Genomic DNA, 19400 nt, shown 5'->3' with positions numbered 1-19400 from the left:
GTAATAGTAACTGGGCATGGCAAAGGGGCACCAGGAATGCGCTTCAATGAGACCAACTGATACAACCCAGGCGTGAAAATCATGCCTGAAACCAAAGTGTATAAACATGAATTAACCAACCAAACTTCATATGGCAGAGATTAGGGCTAAATGTAGGTGCCACCCACCACTGCCTTTCGGGGTCCTCAGGAAAAGAACAGGGGGGACTGGTGGGAATGGACACTGATTGACTAAAACGGAAAAGCAGTAAGGAGCGAGTGTCACCATCATGGCTGGTACCCCCACATGGCTGGTTTCCTGGGATCCTCCAGATCCACCTGGATATAAATTGGACCTTTGACCTTCTGATCCTGAGACACACCGTGAACCAACTGGGCCAGACAGATAGATCCAGACATCACCACCATCTGTATTGGCTTTGGCTGAATCCCAACTACACCCACCCAATCTCCTCAGGTACTTTTCCTTCCTCCTCTCTCCTATCCCTCTCCTTTTGCTTTCTGCCTAATAATCTAGCTAAGCTGGACAAGACTGTGTAGTTTGCAACACTGCTCTAACCCTGTGACCAGCGAGGCAATTGCAAGCACTGCCCCAGAGAGCCCAACACTGGTACACATTTGCCAGGTCTCAGAACAGCTGATGGGTGGGGGCACCTGTTTCCTAGCAGTAGATGGCAGAGGAGCAGCAGAGACAGAAGCTGCATTTCACGTCTCTATGGCTAATAAGGGCTCTCAGGGGAGCTGTAATGCATTTGGGGTTAAGCAGGCTGAGGACTCTGTACTCCAGCCCCCAAGCCTTGGTTAACACTATTTAATGGTGAGCAGCAAATGGGACACAAACTCCTTTGCCTCTTTGGGCCCTTTTATTTTATCTGAATTAATGCCTCCCTGCCCCAGCCTCCCCGCTCAGCAGGAACAGCCCAGCCTCAGGCTCCCCCATACCTGTGCCCTGGGGAACCCTCTCCTGGTCACTCTTGCCCAGCCCTCTGGCCTCGGGCTGCAGTGTTGTCAGCTCCTCTTGGTCTGCTGTTTCAGGACAGAGAGCATCTGGGGAAGAGTGGGGCAGAGACCGGACCTGATCAGCACCACCTCACCCAAGATGAGTAACAGGAATCTCCCACCCCAGCAACAGACAAACAGGAACCCCCACACACCAAGGGAAGAGCCTGCCCTCCCCAAAGCCTTTCCTACCCCAGCATCCCCACCAACCTCCCTGTACCTGGCCTGGGAGTAACTATGCGCCGTCGTGCTTCTTCCCGCCGTTGCTGCAGGCTGGCCCCATCCCGTGTGTTTACCTGGGGGGAGGGGAGAGAAGAGACAGGACAGTGGGGGGAGCCAGGCAATGCTGAGTCCCCATTAATGCCACCTCCACCCCACCAGAGCCCCATACCGTCTACTGCATGGGAAGGCATAGCCTCCTGGCCCAATTCCCTCCAGGAACCATCCCCTCATATCTTCACTCCATGCCCCTTCATTTGCAGGGGATACATTTCCCAATTTCCATGCCCCACTGCCCCCTCCCCTCAACAGAGCTCCATTCTTCAACTCCCCCAAGCCAGGGAGCACTACAGCCACCTTCTCACCTGCACTAAGAGGGGCTCCCGGGGCCATACACTGCCCCAGATCCACTGCAAGTAGCTGAAGAGCACGATGACACTGAGGAAGGTGAAGTTACTGGCCACGCCTAAGATGGCCGAAGTCACTGGGAAATTATAGAGGAGGTACCTGAGGCAAGAGGGGGTGCAGAGTGAGCATTAGGGAACTGCAGCCTGGATCCAGTCTTCCCCTTACAAACAGAGGCCCTTCCCCTATGCATAGCCTCCCTCCTGACCCCCCCAACACCACCAACGGGGCAGATTACAAGGAGCAGCTTTGTGGGGCTGCTGAACTGAGTGCACTGCAGACCTCTAGCACCAGGAACTACCACCAGTGCTGCAATCCCATACCCTCCTCTCCCTCCCTCCCCCGTGAAGCTCCCCCATCCTCACCGCAGGCCTGTGAAGTGGGCATGGATCCGCAGCTGTGCCCCATAGATCTGGATCCGGTTGGTCTGGATTTCTATCACGGCTCCAATAGTTGGGACATACTAGAAGGGACAGGCAGGGTCAGAGGCCCAGTTGTGGTCATTGCAAGATCCCCAACCCTGACCACAAGGCCTGCACCCAGCCTCATGCCCTGGTGCCCAAACAACCCAGACTAGGGATGTAAGCAACTAGTTGAGTCACTCCTTGACTACCCGCTTCCTCCGTTGCTGACTCTGTGTCAAAAGCAGCAAGGGTGGGGAGCAGGTACCAGTACTAGGGGGAGCTGGCTTTGGTTCCTCCCAGCACTGTCTCCACAGGGGGGCAGGGGAAGCAGAAGCACAGTGAGGGTCCCGGCTTGCGCCAGGTCCCGCACCACTGTGCCTCTACTTTTTAAATGTAGTAACAGCCACCAGGCTCTTGCTACAGTTAAAAAGCAGAGCTGCAGCAGGGTTAGCTCCTGAAGGCGGTGCAAGCTGGGACAGCTTAGTCCCAGCTCGTGCTGTGCCTGGGAGCTACTCCTTTGCGGCACTCAGTTTAAACGCAGTAGGCGCTAGGCTATCTGCACACCTGGCTCCTACTACATTTAAACTGCAGAGCTGCAGTGGAGGTAGTGAGTGCCTTGCTTATCGACTAGTTGATGGAAATTACATGACTACTTGATTAGCTAATTAAATGCTACTTAACATCCCTAAGACAGAGCTGTAGTCACCTGCACCCCCAGCACCCAACTCACATTGCAAAGCATTTATCAGCACCTTGCTCTCCTTCAGCTCAAACCAGTCAACAGGGCATGTACCTGTTGCCCATCCAAGACAACCTGTGCCCCTCCATACTCTCAATCCACACAGCAGTGGGAGCCGCTATTTGTGGGGAAAAGGGAGGGTGCCTGCACCGGGCACTCAGGGTACACCTAGAGAACAGATGCCGCATGTGTGTTGGGAAGCAGAAGCCTAGCCCAGCAATCCAGACAGCCAATGCAGCAGAGGCCTGCACCTGCCCCTCACCGAGTCCTCCCTGTAGTCCGAGTACAGCTCCACCTCAACTATTTGCTTCTGCTCAGCAAAGCCCAAGAAGAAGAGCCCAGCGAAGACCAGGGTGTCCAGAGTCTGCAGCAGGCCTGAGCGGTAATGCAACATGGTCTGTGGGGAGCAGAGTTAGTGTTAGCACTAAACCCAGCCCCGCCAACACCCACCCACGCCTCTCCACTGCAGAGAAAGGGAGGGAGCTGCACAAAAGTGCGCTGGGGCCATAGCAGAGCACAGAGTAGAATCCCAAAGTCCTGGCTCCCAGCCCACCTTATCCTAATCCAGGAGGCCTCCTCACCTCCTCCTAGAGCCAGGGATAGAACCCAGGAGCCCTGACTGCTAGCTCCTTTTGCTCTACTACCCAAAGAATCACTGAAGCCTGTGGTTAAGGATGAAATAGCTGTTGCAGGGAGCCCTGCCTCAGCACTTCCGGAGCCTCTATCTGATGCCAGGATTGTAGGTGTGCAAGGCGCTGAAGTGGGAGTGGGAGTGGGTAGTTCAGAGGAGGCTGGAATGGCCCTGGACTCACCGCTCTGGTGGAGGAGGAGATGATCCGCCCACCCTTTGTGTAGCAGGATATTGCCACCATGAACATGCCCAGCTCCTGGTTCACGGGTGACTCAGGCAGTTCCAGCTCCAGGGAGATGCGGTAGGGCTGCCCGTACATCAGCACCTACAGGGCAGCAGGGGACAGCAGACAGAGAGGGTGATATCTGCCCCTCCCAGACCATTCTAGAGGCCCCACAGGCTTTCAGAGCCCATAGCTGTGAGCAAAGTGATTCAGAGATGGAGTGGGGAGCCTGTTCCTCAACCCTCCCAAAGCCCCGCACCGCAGGGAGAGTGCATCAGAGATAGAACAGGAAGCCTAACCTCCACATTGCAGGGAAAGCTCCCACCCCAGTACTGCTGCCAGCTGACCCCAGATAAAAGCATTACACTCAAGGCATGGCCAGGGGAACATGACCCCCAGCGAGGTGATAGCCAGCAGCCTGCCTCACGCCCAGTGCCACTTACCTTGTCCCGGTTGTTTTTGACCAGGGAGATGTTGGCAATGGGGAAGGAGCAAAGATCAGGGCCTGGCAAACCACAGTCTGTCCTGGAAGACACAAGGTAATGGGTCACACTCAGGGACCACTAGCTCCCCCAGACCTCTTCAAACCCCCCACCCCCTATTCCACTGCTGCAGCAGCCCAGACCCTTGTCCTTAGGAGTAAGTCACAGCTCGGAGGAACTCACAGCTACAGAACGTGTAGGAGAATGGGAGATTTGCCCAGAAGGGCTCCAACGTGCTGCCCAGAGGGGCCCATTTCAGGGCATCTCACTCAGAAAAGGGCTCAGGTGCTGAATAAGTTAGATTAAGGTCATCTAATCTACCCCCTGCCCAAGATGCAGCATTGGATGGGTCTAATCTAGCCAAGGCAGTCAGCTATCCAGCCTCCTTTTGAAAGCCTTCAGTGAAGGAGCTTCCATAGGCTCTCCCTAGGAAATCTATCCCCCCTCCTGGGAGGCAGGATGTCTGGCCCACCCCCTGGGCATCCTCACCTGAAGCGGTAGTGCACAGGGCTGATGTAGCTCACAGTGGGCATGTAGGAGTAGTAGAAGCTGCCATAGAGAAAGACAGCAACCCAGAGAAGCAGCAGCAGCACGCAGAGCAGGATAGCCGTCTGCAGCACCGTACGTCGCACCCGCAGCAGCAGCAGCGCGGCCACCTCCTGGGCCCACTGAAGGAAGGGCCCTGTGCTACCCGTCATGGCACAGGGGACCTGGAAGGCCACAAACTGATGTCTGGGTGGGTAGCTGAGCCGTCAGTTCCTGCACTGGGGAAGGGAGGATGGAGTGGCAGTGCCTGCTCAAGTGCTTGTGAATGGCTCAGGAAAGGCCCCTTGGCCCAACTGGAAAGGGCCTAGGCTCAGTGGCTCCTTTATAGGGAAAAGGCTCTGGCTCAGGGCAGGCTCTCTGGCCTGTCTGCGCCGCTTAGCCTTCCAGTAATTGTCTCTAGCCATGGGAGAGAGTATCACAGGGTGTCACTGGCACTAGGGCATGGTTGGCAGGGCCATGCCAACCAGCTTGGGGCAGGGCCTGCGTGGGATTGGTCACACACTGGAGTCTTGCTTCAGAAGCCAAATACCAGAGCCAATCTGAGGAAGAAAAGACACAAAGAAGAAGGTCGGCATGGAAAGCAGAATGGGAGAGCCTAGAGTGGGTTGCACGAGTGGGAGTCAGGTCTCCGGGACTCTGTGCAGGCCAAGGGGGAAAGGGAGGGGTTAGGAACCTATCAGTAGCATAGAAAGGGAGTGGGGAGAAGGGCTAGAAGTCTGGGTTCCAGTCCCAACTGGAAAGGAGGGCCCGGGGTGGGGCTGGGAGATGGACTCCCGGCTCTACGGATGAGAACTGCTATCCAAGCACTTACCCCACCTCTGCAGGGGATGGGGCCTAGTGGTTAGAGCAGGGGCACTGACAGCCTAGACTCGCCAGGTCCAGAAGGGGGAGTCCAGTGACCAGAGCGATGGGGGGAGGCACTGGGAGCTAACCCAGGGCACAGCGCACCGGCAGCCGGCTCCAGGGCCGCTCGTACGGACTCGGCCCGTTCTGCGCTCCGCCTCTTCCGGCAGCGAGCGGCCCGCCCCGCCCGCAAAGACCGCGCGGGGCGAGAAAAGCTCCTCCCACTGCAGGCTCTGGCCCTCGCGTGATTAAAGACGCACCGCACGCTCCTTGTTTCCATGGTGACGTAATTCCCCGAGCGCGCCCGAATACTCCCCCCACGGGCCAGCCCCACTCCAGGTCCCCCACCGATGTCCCTCCCACTCCAGGGGCAGCCCCCCCCCCCCGAGAGAGAGACCAGACCCGCCCCAGACAGCCCCCCTCCCATGCTGAATGGCTCCCACCCACCCACGAGAGACGCAGCACAGGCCACGTGTTGCCCTGCCCCTTCTCCACCAAGTGTATCCGCTCCTCCCCCAGTGGCCCCTCCCACTCTGGGGACCCCCGGAGAGACCCCCCCCCCCGTCTCTATTTCACATACAGGGCAGCAGGACTTGCACTGAGGCCCAGCCACACAGAGCGGGGCTAGCCCAAAGTGCCTGCTTGCCGCCCCAACTCCATGGCAGGGAGCTGGGAGCCAGGACTCTGGGATTCGCTCCCCAGCTCCGGGAACCGAGTGGTGTCTGGTGGTTAGAACCGGGGTCTGGGAACTAGGCCCCCTGGGTTCTATTTTGGCACTCGCAGAGATTTGCTATGCTGCTCCAGGTGTGTCTGTTCCCTGCTCTGTGCCTCAGTTTCCCCCTGCCTAGAGTGGGGCTATCCCCCTGCTCTCAGGTGTGAAACCAGACAATCCCCAAGAAGGGTGGGGCTATGAACCCCACTGCCTGTTACCCATCACATTCCAGGCACCCTGAGGAGGGGCTCACAACCAGGCAGAGGAGCAGCCCCCATGCCTAGCATAGCCCCTGATGTCAGATTTCCAAATGAGTATGGTGGGGAGACAGCATTCTCACTGCAGCTACTGCAGGCCTGTACCACCAGCAGCAGAGCAGGGGTGTCCAGAACCTGGCCCTGGCCTGGCCCCTTCCTGGGGTACTCTGTCTCCCCCCCAGCACCCTCCCCCTTTTTCCTGCCCTGCCAGGGACCATGCACCAGGGACCTATGGGTCCTGGACAGTGATCCTGTTCCTCGCCAACTCTGGTGACTGCGTGCAACTCCCCCCGGAGTGGTCATGGTCTGCTCTCAGCATCGAGCGGTTCTGAGCATCCTCAAGGTACCACAGGCGCATTGAATTAGCTGCATCCCGGAGGAGGAGGAGGCACCGGGAGCAGTGCTGTCTGCAGGACAGCTGGGCACACAGGGGAGCCCATCCCAGTCTTTCCAGCTCTGGCAGCCACCGTCAAAGGTCAGTGCCCAGGGGTGCCCGGCTGGCCACTGGGGTGTGCCTGGGTTCCTAGAGGCACAGCCAGCCTGGATTGGGGGAGGGAGGGCAGAGGGCAGGACCCATGTGAGGCTGAATGGTGGACCGCCCCTAACCATGCCGCTGCCTGAGGAAAGGGAGGCTGGGGACAAGGTTCTTCCCCAGCTGAACTCAGGGATGCCCCTCCCTGACATCCCCTAAGCAGATTGCTGAGGACAGAATTGAAATAATGCTGCATTTAGTGGCTGGGGGTGCCCTTGGAAGGGGAGGAGAGTGATCAGCAACCCCTTTGTCTGCACACAGGCTGGGCTAATCACTCACCATGCATCCACGCCCAGCAGTGTGCCAGGGACCAGTGGGTACCATTCGAACAGTGAAGAGCTGGAGGCTCAGCTGAGCATAAAGGAACTCAGTAAGGGGGCTCAGCTGTGGAAGGGGCACTTAGCTCCTGCCTCCTTACAGGGCCTCAAGCCCTGCTTCTGCTTCCCAAACTAGTGCTTGGGTTAGTCAGATTTGGGAAGCCAGGGGTGTTAGTCCCGTCAGAAGACAATTCTGTAGGGCCCATTGCACTAGATCTTGGGAATAAAATGGGAAGAAGGTCTCAGGGATGGTCCCCACAGCTCCCCTCTACCTGGGGCTGATCCCTGGACAAACACAATCTCCCTGCAGCCCGGGCAGGCAGCCCCCAGCATTGAGTGACCATAGGGCAGAGCAGTCCATACTGCGTCTACTCCCTCCCCGCTAGAGAGGCGAGCAAGTAGTGTACATAGGAAGTTGCCCCTCGCTATAGGGAGACACTCCTGGCCCGCAGATAGTATTATGCATGTTACTCGTAGGAAGAGCTCCCCACCCCGATTCTCTCCAGGGCAGGAATGCCATACTGGAGCAAATTGGGGCTATCATTCTGGAGCAGGGCCACCCCCTGTAATGTGCTCCTCCACACAATCCCCACCTCAAGGGGATTAGGCTTAACTATGGGCCTGTCACAACAAACTCTTAAGCATGGGCTGGGGTCCTGGACAAGCAAGATTGGAGATACAGGTGTCCCATCTGGGAGCACTGGACAGCAGAGCCAGGGATACAAGGCCTGGAAAGGAGAGGATGCGGCAAATGGGAAGAAGCTGGTGGGGAGGAACTATGGCAGAATGGAACCCCAACTAACCAGCAGCCAGCTGGGGACCATGCTGAGGGGCTAGGAGTGACCCAATGAGAATGAGGGGTAGGGGCAATTGTCCAGGGCTCCATCCCCTGCCCATTAGTGAGACTCCAGGATAGGGGCCCCTGGGTGCCACATGACTCTTGCCAGTGCTGAGCCCAACCTCTGTTATCCCTCTACAGGGTCCCCATGAAGGGTGAAACCCCTGTCAACAGTACCATGAGCATTGGGCAGGCCCGCAAGATGGTGGAGCAGCTCAAGATTGAGGCCAGCATGTGCCGGATAAAGGTAAGAACTGGGGTAGCATCTTGACTGCTGTGGTAGAAAAGGCCCCTGCCTATATCCAGAGCTGGAGTAGCTGGGAGCTCCTCATTCTGCCAGTGCTCCTGCCCGTCCCTGCAGTGCCCCGTGTGAGGAAGAGGTCAGGACTTGAGTAGCTGGGAGCTCTTTCCCAGCCAGTGAGCCTGCCCTGCTCCCCACAGCACCTCCAGCTGCTCCCCCCCCCCCCGCTCCAGAGTTCTCACCTCTCCCCTCCCTGCAGGTATCCAAGGCAGCAGCTGACCTGATGACATACTGTGATGCCCATGCCTGCGAAGACCCACTCATCACCCCAGTGCCCACCTCTGAGAACCCATTCCGCGAGAAGAAATTCTTCTGTGCCCTGCTCTGAGCCTTGCCTATCCCACCCCTTAGCTACAGACACCATGTAGCCCCCACCCTGCATCTGTAATAGGGCAGGACTTCCCAGGTAGGGCCTGACCTCCCCCCAAGCCCTCAGACCCTCCTAGGGCCAGCTTTGGAGCTGGGTATGTGGTTGGGATCATTTCCCCCACCCACCCAACTGAGCTTCCCCAGAGAGGGCACCTACCCTTAGCACAAGTCCCCAAAGTCCCTCCCCTTCAGGAGGAATATGTCCCACCCACCTCAATCAGGAAGGGGTATCGCACCTCATCTTGGTAAGAGTCATGCCAAGTCTGAGTTCCTGTATATGGGCCTGAAGCCGCTGACGCAGCAGACCATCCCCAGCAGTGTCACACCTGACACTTTCCCCCGCTAATGAAAATAGGATTCATGGCAACTCCCAGCCTGCTGCTCCTGGCCAAAGAGGCTCATCCCCCTCCCCCAGAGCTGGTGGGGCAGCACCAAGATTGCAGGGCTCAGCTGCCCCTCACAATGTAAACTGAGATCTTGAGAATAAAGTAACAGGAGACACAGACCCTGGGGTGGCATCAGTGTTATTGCAGTGCACTGGCAGTAAGAGCTTGGGGTGGGAGTGGGCAGTGCCATCAGAAGAGGCTGGCTGGGGGTGGATAGGAATAGTGGTTGAGTCTATTTGCTAGGTGGGTAGGGACTAGAGGCCGAGCTTGAGCAGCAAGTAGGTGCCAGGGGCAGCACCAGGAGCTTTGCTGACAGCTGGGACCTTATCCAGTCTGTATGGAGCGTGAACAGCCTCCAACAATGGTGCTGGGTAGTGGGAGCAATGCACAAGACATAGTCCCCAGAGCCTGTCACCATCCCACCACAGATTGGCTTAGGAACCCCAAGAGGGAAGGGAGCAGCCCAGACCGCCCCCTACCTCCATGCCCCATTCCCAGCACCGGGGGAAGCTCGGTTGCTTCCTACATACACAATAATCCACCCATCCCCAGTACACCTGGCTCCCTCCCCTTCTTTCCATCTCAGTGTCGGGGCACACTTGGCCTCCCTCATGTGATAGCACTAGACAGTGCCCACTCCAGTCCTCTTGCACCCCCCAGCAATGCAGCACTGGGCTCATGGTGAAAATAAATCACGGCTCTTTATAGCTATCTCTATGCAGTGAAAAAGAAGCTGTGGGACTTCCTGGGGTGAAGAGCAGGGAGACTGGGGTGCCCAGTAGGGAAAGGCAAGGTGAGCTTTGCTTCCATAGGGGGCAGGAGTGACAGGTGGAGCAGGAGCAAGATTTGGGCTCAGGTCCCCCACCTGGAGTGAGCACAGCCCATCAGGCACAGCCCTGGAGTGAGGAGAGGGGACCACATGGCCCGGCCACCAGCCAGCGGGAGCAGAGTGTAACACGTGGCCCGTAAACTGCAGGCTGGGGCTCCCCACCATGCACAGAACTGGGAAGGATTGGGAACACGGAAGACTGAGAGGCATGTATAGGGCTGCTCCCAGCCCATTGGTCCCTGTGATCCTTTGCTGAGGGATCCACGTATCAGGGAGTGTCCAAGAGCAGAGCCCCCTCGAGTGACAGCTGGCCAGAGGCTCAGAAAATCTTGATGGAGTCACAGAACTTTCCGACACTGACCCATTTCACTGCAAAAGAGAAGGGTGAGACCTGGGAACCCCCAACGCCCTCCCCCAGCATATCCTCCCCCCCCCCACATACAAGACAGATCCCCTCCACCACCACCCCTACAGAACCATCTTTTCTTCCAAGGGACAGCTTAGGAGGAAGGGGAGGCTTCAGAAATCCAGATGAAGGATTAATGAACTCCCTGACATCACCCACTTCACTGCAGGAGGAAAAAGGCAGATCCCACACCCCTCGGCATCCCCTCTCCCGGGAACTGCACAGCACCCTAAAGGGAGCGTCCAGCATTTCCATTCCCAGGTTCCGGAAGCCAGGCCAGCAGGCAGTGCGGTAAGGCTGTGGACACACCTGGCACCCCAAGGTAGCACTCAATGAAGTAGACATAGCTCTGTGCCTGTGAAGGCAAGCTGGCAGAGCTGCGGGCCTGCTCTGTGCTGCACTGCTGGCATGGCAGTGTCTTGCAGTTCACCGACACCTTGTTCAGCAGCTCCAGGTTCGCTGCAGGGAACAGAGTAGTTTACTGGCTGCCGAAGGGCCCCAGGGAGTCCCTTCCCCACCATACCACAAGGTGGTTTAGCCCCTACTCCGAAAGGATCCCCTCTCTCCCCCACCTCATTCCTCAGGCAGTCCTTCCCCCCTCAGATGGCTCAGCTGCTTGCACTCCCAGACAGATACCTATCCACACCCATGGATGGCTCAGCCCCTCTCCCTACCTCCCTTGGAGTCCCATTCTTCTCCCCTCCACAAGAGCCTCTCCCCCAAGCTCAAGGGCTACAAGGCCTCATCCCCAGGGGCCACTACCCTCCCCCACTGTGGGGAAGGGGCAATAACCACCCTTCATGGCGTAACCTAGCCACTGGCTCACCTGGGAAGTAGGAGATGGGTTTCCCTTCCAACAGGTACTCCATGCCCACTTTAATCTCAGGGAAGGAGTCTAGGATATCCAGCTTGGTGAGCGCCAGACTGCAGGGAAAGCCAGGAGCAGGTGACGCAGGGGTAGGGAGATAGCAAGATCGGAGCATGCAAGAGGCAGCGACTGACGGCAGGGGATGCATGAGGTGAGAGCATGGGAGGGAAAGGTTAGTGAGACTGTAGGAAGGGACAATGGAGAGGCAAGATCCGAGGGGGGGTGTTAGTAAGGCTGAAGGGTAATGGGGGAGGAAATGGCAGGGTGGATGTGGAGATGGTACCTGAGGCTGTTAGTGAGGGTGAGGATGGGGGACTCAGTGAGGCTGTGAAAGGGAGCAGTGGGGAGGTGATGTGGTCCTTACACACTAAATCCATTGATCATATGGGCAGCGGCGGATTTAGGGCAGGGTGAGCAGGGCAGTTGCCCCGGGCCCCACGCTTCCCGGGGCCCCACGCATGAGCCTTGGCACCATGGCGCATGCGCTGTGTCAAAGGGGGGGGACACGCGAGAGATCGTCCCTGCTCTCCAGGGGTGGCACCAGGATTTTCCCTGTTCCTTCAGGGAGAAAGCACTTGGAATCTCACTCTCCACTGTCTGAGACTGCCTATAAATATCAGGGGCCATGCCCCCCCCCCCCCCAAGCTGGCCATTCAGACCCATTCTTCAGAACACACGTTGTCTTGCTCTGTGGGGAAGGTCCCAAAACCCACCCAGGTTGTGTAGGCCTTCACCACCCCATACATCTTCCGGATGTGGCAAGGTGGAATGCCCAGGCCTGTGCAGATTCCCCTCACTGTGCAGTTCAAGGATGTCACAAACGGGTATGTCCCTGGGGAGAAATGAGAGGCCAAGGTGAGCTAAGCAGGGGCAGGAAGCAAACAAGGTCTTCAGAAATGGGGCTCAGAGCCCCCATTCTGAGTCCATACACCACAAGCCCTGGATTCCAGTTGTAATGAGAACTCTCCCTTTCCAGCCTGCAACTGATTGTGTTGATCAGAACATGTTTTCTTTGACTCCGGCTGCTTTTGCTGCATAGTCCCACAGAGCAGGAAGGGAGTGCAAAATGCGGGAATTAATTTAACAACAACTAGCACATTTACCTGGCATTGAACAGGCTCTTAAGGAGGCTCAGGACAGGGAATGTGGGGGATGTAGGAATCTGGATTGGGACGGGGTGAGGAAGAGCTCTGAGTGGGTGCATGTGTGTGTGTGCGCATCCCGCCCCAAGATTCAAACTAGGGCTGTTTGCTCTTCCCCTTCCTGTCCCTGTCAGGGAGCAAGAGCAAAGTGCACAGCTTGTCTGCTCCCTGTGCTCCCCAGCCAGAGTGAGGAATGCAGCAAATGGTGCACTTTCCCCTTGCTCCCTGACAAAGGGAGCCAGCAATGTCCTGGTAGAAATCTGGGAGGGAGCTTCTCTCCCCTGCCGCCAACCTCCCTAAAGGGCACCTGGAGGGTGAGAAGCCCAGGGCTGAGGCAGTCTCAGACAGGGGGGAGGCATGCCCCCAGGCAGCCCCTTTCACCTTCCTGGTGACTGTCTCTTTTCTGTTTGGTTTTATGAGAAGCAATCCCATTCCAGGCACATCCCATTTCCCTGGCACAACCAAACCCTTACTTGCTTTAAGTTATGGTAAGGGGAAGCTGTCTATCAAATGTGGTGGTCCTAGCTCTTACCGTTGGGAGGAGTTCTTGAATAAACAGACAAACTCTCTCAAATATATAGTAAATGTGTGTGACTCAATTCCCTACCCAATTTGTGTTGCTGTCTGCAGGGAGTGAGAGGTTAATTCCTCCTCTAGGGAGGGTAGAAAGGCATGGTTGGTTGCCATATACCCATAGGGGTTCCAGCCCAGATAGCTTATCCAGAGCTATGTGCAGTCAGTCCAGATAAACAAAGGGCCACGCAGACAATGGAAGCCCCAGGGAAAGCACAACAGCAAACGCAGCAGGGGTAGAGCTAGGGAAGAAGAGAGAGGTGAGGAGAGAAGGTGATCTTGGCAGCCCTTGGTAGAGCACACACAGGTTCAGGCACAGGCTCCAGAAGGCCATGGAGTAAGCAGGGCTGTTACTTCGGCTAACGCTACCCCTCATTTAAGTCTTGCTTTCCTGGCTAACCTGAGTCTTAGAGCTGTGTGGCTGCCCTAGGAAAAGCTTAGCCCAGGGCTTGGCACTCTCTAGAGCCATGGCAAAATGCAGGACAATGTAGCACTTTAAAGACTAACAAGATGGTTTATTAGATGATGAGCTTTCGTGGGCCAGACCCACTTCCTCAGATCAAAAGGAATCTGAGGAAGTGGGTCTGGCCCACGAAAGCTCATAATCTAATAAACCATCTTGTTAGTCTTTAAAGTGCTACATTGTCCTGCATTTTGCTTCAACTACCCCAGACTAACACGGCTACATTTCTATCATTATTCTAGAGCCATGGTTCTTAACCTATTTACTATTGTGTTATGCAGGATGCATCCAATAATACTTGTATGCCCTGAAGAAGTCAAATGTGCGGCAGCTATTTTCTGATTGGGCCGCAGGTTGAGAACTACTACCCTAGAGACTGCAGAGGCGGCGGCAGGCCTCACCTGTTATACACCAGGCATGAGGGGACTGTGCCACACTTACCAAAGTAAATATCCAGCACTGGCTCCATTCACCAGGATTTTCTTGGGGGGCCTGTGTGGGGCCTGGTGCATGAAATACACACCATCCTTTACCAGGGCTCAGATCCTTTCAGCATAGACCAAAGGCAAAGGTGGACAATAATTTGTAATGGGGGGGGCCACTCCAAGAATTTGGTAAGTGGTCAAGGGCTGCATTCTTCCATGATATTAATGGAGGAGGTGCAGGGTCTGGGATGGAGATTGGGTGCAGAAGATAGCTTGGAGTAAAGTGACTAGGGTGCAGGAGGGAGTTTGGGTGAAGGAGGGGTGGCCTGCAGAAGGAGACTGCAGTGTATGAGGGAGTGCAGGATATGGAAAGGGGTTATGACCTGCAGGAGCAGTGTAGGAAGGGATGCAGGGAATCTGGTTATGACTGGGGACAGAAGATTGGGGTGCAAGGTCTGGGAGGAGTTATGAGTGTAGGAGCAGGGGTGCTGAGGGTTTGGGTTATATGGGGTAGGAATGCTAGAGGGGGACAAAGGATTGGGGAGAGGGAAGGGCTGGGGTACCAGAGGGAGGCTCTAGCCAGGAGACCCCCCTCTGCAGCCCAGCTTGTTCCTCAGCCAGGATCCCTGCCTTCCATGCTCCTGCACTGGCTGCAGGGGCCACACATGGCTGACCTCAAAGTGCACCCCCAAACACTCCTGCACTGCTTGAGGTCACAGATGCTCAAGCTTCACTACCTCCTGGGGTAGGATATGTGAGCAGATCCCCAGGGCTGGGTTGAACGAGTGAATCTTCAGAGGTCCCTGAACTTCTTCATTAAAGGATTCCTACCTGCCTTTGCCTCCTTCTAACTCACTTCCTTGGTGAACTTGTGGAAGTCAGCCAGCAGGTCACAGATGCACAGACCAGTGTGGGAAGCCCTGCATGCAGAGACAGGGCCAATGCCCTTCCTGGTGGTGCCCAGGCTGCCAGAGAAGCAGAGTCAGAGACGGGTGGTGACAGCAGCTCCTCCTAGCCACTGCAGCCAGACCCAGCACTCCCTCCACTGGCCCATGCTGCAGGGAGAGCAGCAGCCCTGTCACCAAAGGATGAGAATCCCACAGAAATGGCCTCCCCTCTCCCCAACCCCAGCCTAGCCCCTGCCATTGGTGTCCAAGGGGAACCCCCATGGAAATGCCCCACTCCAGGGCATCCAGCCATAATCCTCCCTGGGCCCAGCTCCATCCCTCCTGTCCTTCCCCCAATGGGGACCCAGCTGTTAACCTCCCCTCACTTCTTGCCATCCTGCTGCTGCTGGATCTCAATCACGGCCTGGTGGAAATCGAACACTGGGACAAGAGAAACAACAGATGAGGTGAGAGGGCAGGGATGCTCCCTGCTACCGTTGCCCCTACCAGCCCCTCCCCCTCTGCTGCCACTGCCCACTCAATTGCTCCTTCCCAACTCTACTGCCCAGCTGCTTGGTCACCCCCCCCCCCACACATTCTAAGGGAAAGAGGAGGTTTCCAGAGGATGCAGATGGCGCCCCCTGCTGGCTACTCTGGACTCACCTATGTGAGCTCTATCAGATCTCTGTGCCTGACTCCCAGCCCTCGAGAGAAGGAAAACACACTACTGTGGGAAGGTTGGCCAGGTGTGACAGCCCTAATATCAAGAGTGGGAACTGGAATTTATTTACCATGCCTTTATGTAACCAAGGGAAGGGAAGGGAAGGATAGAGCCCAGAGTTCTGACTCCCACCCCAACTCTAACTTACTAGACCCCACTGCCCTCCCAGAGTTGGGGACAGAACCCAGGATTCCTGCCACCCCAACTCTGCCACCCCCTGGCAGGGGTCCTCCCTCACCAGGCCCTTTCTTAAGGTTCTTTTCAGCTTCTTCAGAGAGTCCTGGGAGGTGGATGACCACTCCGTTCCCTGGACAGACTCAGCAGCAGGATCACAGCCTGAAGTGCAGAGGGCTGAGTGAGAGGCAAAGGGTATAGCAGAGATGTGGAGTGGGGAGACTGCATTGCATGTCAAGACGGTGCAGAGCACTAAGGGAGGAGGGGTGTTGAGAGTCAGGATGGGGATGCAGAGGGATAAGGGATATTTACAGGTGGGGAACATCACTCAGTGATGAGGAGATAGAACAGCAGTTCAAGCCCACACAGGACTATGAGGAAGATGGGGAGTAGCAAACGGAGATATGGGGAGGTTTTCCACTGGTGATGGTGGCAGGAGGCATGGCAGTTTGGAACCCTTCTAGGCACCAAGTGGGAAATATTGGAGTGGGGATACTGGGGTACAGGGTGGGCTCTCATGAGTGAAGGAGGTGGCATGGCAGCTGAGGAGCCAGATGAGTACTGTACTTGGGGGTAGAAAAACAGGAGGATGCTGGAAAACATGGGTCAGATCACTCACCTATGGAAGTGGGGCTGTTGAAGGAAAGGATGCAAAAGGATATTGGGGTAAACATGGTCACTCATTGAAAAGGAGATGGAGTATTGGGGAGAGGATGCAAGAGGACATTGGAGTTCATTGGAGGTTGCTCATCACACAGTGAAGATGGGGGAGTTGGTGGCAGGGATCCAGAGAGCTATTAGTCTCCCTGGGGGTCATTCACTGAAGGAGTTTTACGGATACTGGGGCACACAGAGATCATTCCAGTACAGGGGTATACTGGAGTACACATGGTCACTCACCAAGGAAGGAAGCTGGGTGTCAGGATGGAGGTGCGGGCAGATGTCAGCGTACATAGGGTCACTCACCGAGGAAGGAGGTGGCACGGCTGTGACCTCGCTGTGGTTCGGCAGCACCTGGAAATCGTACTCCACCAGCCCCACCACCACGGTGTGACCCGCGTTGTCCCCGCCTTGCAGGGAGAGGCCGATCAGGAAGGGCGCTGGATCTCAGAAGCTGCCCCCGCAGTAAGCTCGCCCTCCCCGGGAACCCCTCTCCTGACTCCGCGCCTGCTCTCACTTGGCCCCTACGCACCAGATCAGCGTCCATGGCCAGCAGATCCACCACCTTCCCCTTCCTTGTCCCCCCAGTGCGCCGCCAGCCGGGACCGCTTCCCTCCCGCTCCCTCCCCATTCTGCTGGCCCCGGCCCGACTCCGCGCCCTCTGCCCCCGACCATGTGCAACCTCTAACCTGCCAGGCACAGGGGAACGTGGCGGCGCCCAAGCTAGCTTCAGCGCCCGGAGCCAACGTGGCGGCGCCCGGAGTTTCATCCATTGCGAGCAGTGCGCGCGCATATATTCCTACCCTGCAAGCGGCACTTGAGGCGGCTTCCATTCCAGGGCTCAAGAGGGCAGCCCCTTGACTCGCTCAATCCAGGATCAAATGCGGCGACTCCTTAGGCCGCTTCTAATTACACGATCTAAAATGGCTGCCGCCTGGAAAGCTTCTGTTCCAGTATTCAAGATGGCAGCATACAGCTAAGGTCCTGTCCCAGAAACTAAGATGGCAGCCCCCTGGATCAATGCCTGGTCATGTCACACAATCTTTGTTCCAGCTCCAGCCCCTCACAATCCTCTCTCTGAACCTTCTCCCCAAGGCACTGGTACCTGAACACAGGATGTACAGGAGGCAAACCCTGCACAGATTGAATCGGGACCTCCACAGCTGAAAACATAAGCTGCTACAGCTTGAGCTAAAGAGGCAGGCTCCCTAACTGGGCCTGTAACAGGCTCACAGACTGTGGAGTTTGGGAACAGGTAACTCACACCAACCAGTCAAAATAGACAAAATACCAGTCAGTTACTCCAGCACCCAGAATGGAGCTACCTTCTACACACCCACAAGACCTCTCCCTTCGCAGGAGTCCACTCTCCAAGAAGACCCCATTTCCCCACTATGATCCAGAAACTCATGGTAGGCTCACGCACCCCCCCTCCCCTCCCCTCCCAGTGGCTTTAGTTCCAGTAACTAGGAATATGATCCCCACCATTCACAGTACGCAGGGGAGTCAGATGATGTGGTGGGGGAGACACATTCACAGGCAAGCTGGAGATCAGAAATCATATCTTATGTTTATTATCTGTGAGAACAAAGAGTGACTGCATAATCTGCAAGCATCATGGGGCAGAAGTGCCATGCAGCACCCAAGGTGTTTGTAGTGTCCTCATGAAGACAGCATCTCCAGCTGGCAACAAGCCAGGATATCCTTGAGCAGCTTGGGTCCCACTCTTTGACATGGGGCCCAGGCATGTCTCTTTGAAGCAGAAGGCTGTGGTCATGGTTTTCTTCAGTGTGATCTCAAAGCTACTTTGACTCAAAGCTATTCTGGAAGAGAGGACTGAGAGTAAATGAAGGACAGAGATGTGCACCTGGTAAGGTTCTTTCCCGAAGCCTCTTCATTCACCCCCGCATCGTGCCCTTCCCCTCACTCCTGTCATCATCCCACCCCCATCTCCCTGTGTCTGCAGCAGATGGGACATGGCTCCATGATGGACTCTCATGGAACCAGGCACCACAGACTCAAATGCCACCTAGAATGGAGGCTTTCCCAATGAAATCAGGAACCTGGTATTTCATTGTAGTATGTGGGAGTGCCCTGGGAGGGGGAGCCCCAGCAGGGAGCACCTACTCCTGCCCTCAAACATTCCTCAGGGATGTTAGTTTCTGTGCAGCATGAGGTGAATGCTGTTCGCTCAGGCCCCCTCCCCTGACACACCAGCATTTGCTCCAGCTCCTCCACAGTCACTTTATCCTCCAGAATCCTAGGCAAAGGGGAGAAGAGCTTCCATTACTGGCATGACCCCTACCCCAGTATCCCTGCATCTAGAGGACTACCCAGAACAGGGGGCGACTAAGGCTAGATGGGTAATGCACCTGACAAAGGAAAATACTGCCTCTGTCCATCTTATTGGCACTACCCGAGTCTGCTCCCCATGTCTTGTATTCATGCCTACTCTGGACATGCCCTTTTCCTGGACCCCAGGCCCATCCCCAAATCTACCACCATCTTCAAAATCCTCACCAACCAATCCTGCACCCATCATCTCTCCAGTCCATTCCTGCACCCTCTCCTAGCACTCACCCATGCCAGTACTACCCCAATATCCAGGACCTTTTGCCACCCTCCTAAGAATAAGCAACAGTATCAGCTCCCCCCCAGCTTGGGATACAGGGACTCCAGGAATTAACTGGACTGAGGTTGGGACAGTTTGAGGTGGGGGTATTGCCCATTTCAGAGGCATCCCTTCTCCCGCGGAACGAGCAACAGCACGGGGAGGGGGGGGGGGGAATTGCCCGTCCCCAAGGGAATGATCGGAAGGAGGGAAGCAGGACTCACAAGGAATCCCGGTTGCTTCATCTCCAGCCCCACAGAGCGGCATCCCAGGCAGGGATTGCCCTCTCTCCAGCGCCCTGGGGAAGAGGAGTCCGTCCCAGGAAGCGCCCCACGGCCCATTACCTTTCCAGCGCTGCATTGATCCGTCGCACGTTGGCCGTGATGGCAGCAGTGGTCCCGCTGAGCCGGCCAAGCGCTTCCTCCAGCACCTGGGCATC

The 19400-nt window shown here is 56.4% G+C and overlaps 3 protein-coding genes across 7 annotated transcripts in view; 1 reads left to right on the top strand and 2 right to left on the bottom strand.

The window, feature by feature from the left end:
* Positions 1 to 5595, bottom strand: part of BSCL2 (BSCL2 lipid droplet biogenesis associated, seipin) — a 9530-nt gene extending 3935 nt beyond the window's left edge. The window contains exons 1-9 of one of the 2 annotated variants that reach the window (XM_025182182.3): positions 5459 to 5595; positions 4591 to 4811; positions 4063 to 4144; positions 3578 to 3721; positions 3028 to 3162; positions 1988 to 2085; positions 1583 to 1724; positions 1219 to 1294; positions 942 to 1046 (exon numbers count right to left, since the gene is read on the bottom strand). In XM_025182182.3, the coding sequence (XP_025037967.3) occupies positions 942 to 1046; positions 1219 to 1294; positions 1583 to 1724; positions 1988 to 2085; positions 3028 to 3162; positions 3578 to 3721; positions 4063 to 4144; positions 4591 to 4799 (991 nt within the window). In that variant the 5' untranslated portion in view covers positions 4800 to 4811; positions 5459 to 5595. Of the gene's footprint in view, positions 1 to 941; positions 1047 to 1218; positions 1295 to 1582; positions 1725 to 1987; positions 2086 to 3027; positions 3163 to 3577; positions 3722 to 4062; positions 4145 to 4590; positions 4812 to 5458 lie in introns of those variants that run through there. The other variant, XM_089781103.1, reaches the window with a different exon arrangement.
* On the bottom strand, positions 4907 to 19400 carry LOC149523789 (uncharacterized). 4 transcript variants are annotated; one of them, XM_089781104.1, is made up of 7 exons: positions 19306 to 19400; positions 18565 to 18610; positions 17040 to 18173; positions 16657 to 16760; positions 12019 to 12137; positions 10747 to 10896; positions 4907 to 5186 (listed from the first exon to the last, which is right to left on the bottom strand). In XM_089781104.1, the coding sequence occupies exons 3-7, from the start codon at positions 17181 to 17183 to the stop codon at positions 5044 to 5046; spliced, it is 660 nt and encodes a 219-aa protein (XP_089637230.1). In that variant the 5' UTR covers positions 17184 to 18173; positions 18565 to 18610; positions 19306 to 19400; the 3' UTR covers positions 4907 to 5043. The 4 variants fall into 4 exon arrangements, with proteins under 4 accessions (XP_089637230.1, XP_089637231.1, XP_089637234.1 ...); XM_089781105.1 differs by lacking the exon at positions 12019 to 12137 and adding an exon at positions 11264 to 11361; XM_089781108.1 differs by having other exon boundaries at positions 17154 to 18173.
* On the top strand, positions 8284 to 10439 carry GNG3 (G protein subunit gamma 3). The gene is made up of 2 exons (XM_014571052.4): positions 8284 to 8393; positions 8647 to 10439. Exons 1-2 carry the CDS (start codon positions 8295 to 8297, stop codon positions 8773 to 8775), a joined length of 228 nt encoding a protein of 75 aa, XP_014426538.1. The 5' UTR covers positions 8284 to 8294; the 3' UTR covers positions 8776 to 10439.

This window comes from Pelodiscus sinensis, chromosome 11, assembly GCF_052426305.1.
Source record: "Pelodiscus sinensis isolate ZL-2025 chromosome 11, ASM5242630v1, whole genome shotgun sequence".
Taxonomy (NCBI): domain Eukaryota; kingdom Metazoa; phylum Chordata; order Testudines; family Trionychidae; genus Pelodiscus; species Pelodiscus sinensis.
This window is presented reverse-complemented; position numbering and strand designations above follow the sequence as displayed.

Bases quoted from the DNA above. Each gene is read 5' to 3' on its own strand.
- LOC149523789 (XM_089781104.1), bottom strand. From the start codon at position 17,183: ATGGAAGCCGCCTCAAGTGCCGCTTGCAGGGTAGGAATATATGCGCGC. The intron at 16,761-17,039 runs GTTAGAGGTTGC...TCTCCCTGCAAG, and splicing joins CGTTCCCCTGTGCCTGGCAG to GCGGGGACAACGCGGGTCAC. The intron at 5,187-10,746 runs GTGTGTCCACAG...TTTCTTCCTCAG, and splicing joins GTGCTACCTTGGGGTGCCAG to ATTGGCTCTGGTATTTGGCT.
- GNG3 (XM_014571052.4), top strand. From the start codon at position 8,295: ATGAAGGGTGAAACCCCTGTCAACAGTACCATGAGCATTGGGCAGGCC. The intron at 8,394-8,646 runs GTAAGAACTGGG...CCCTCCCTGCAG, and splicing joins CCAGCATGTGCCGGATAAAG to GTATCCAAGGCAGCAGCTGA.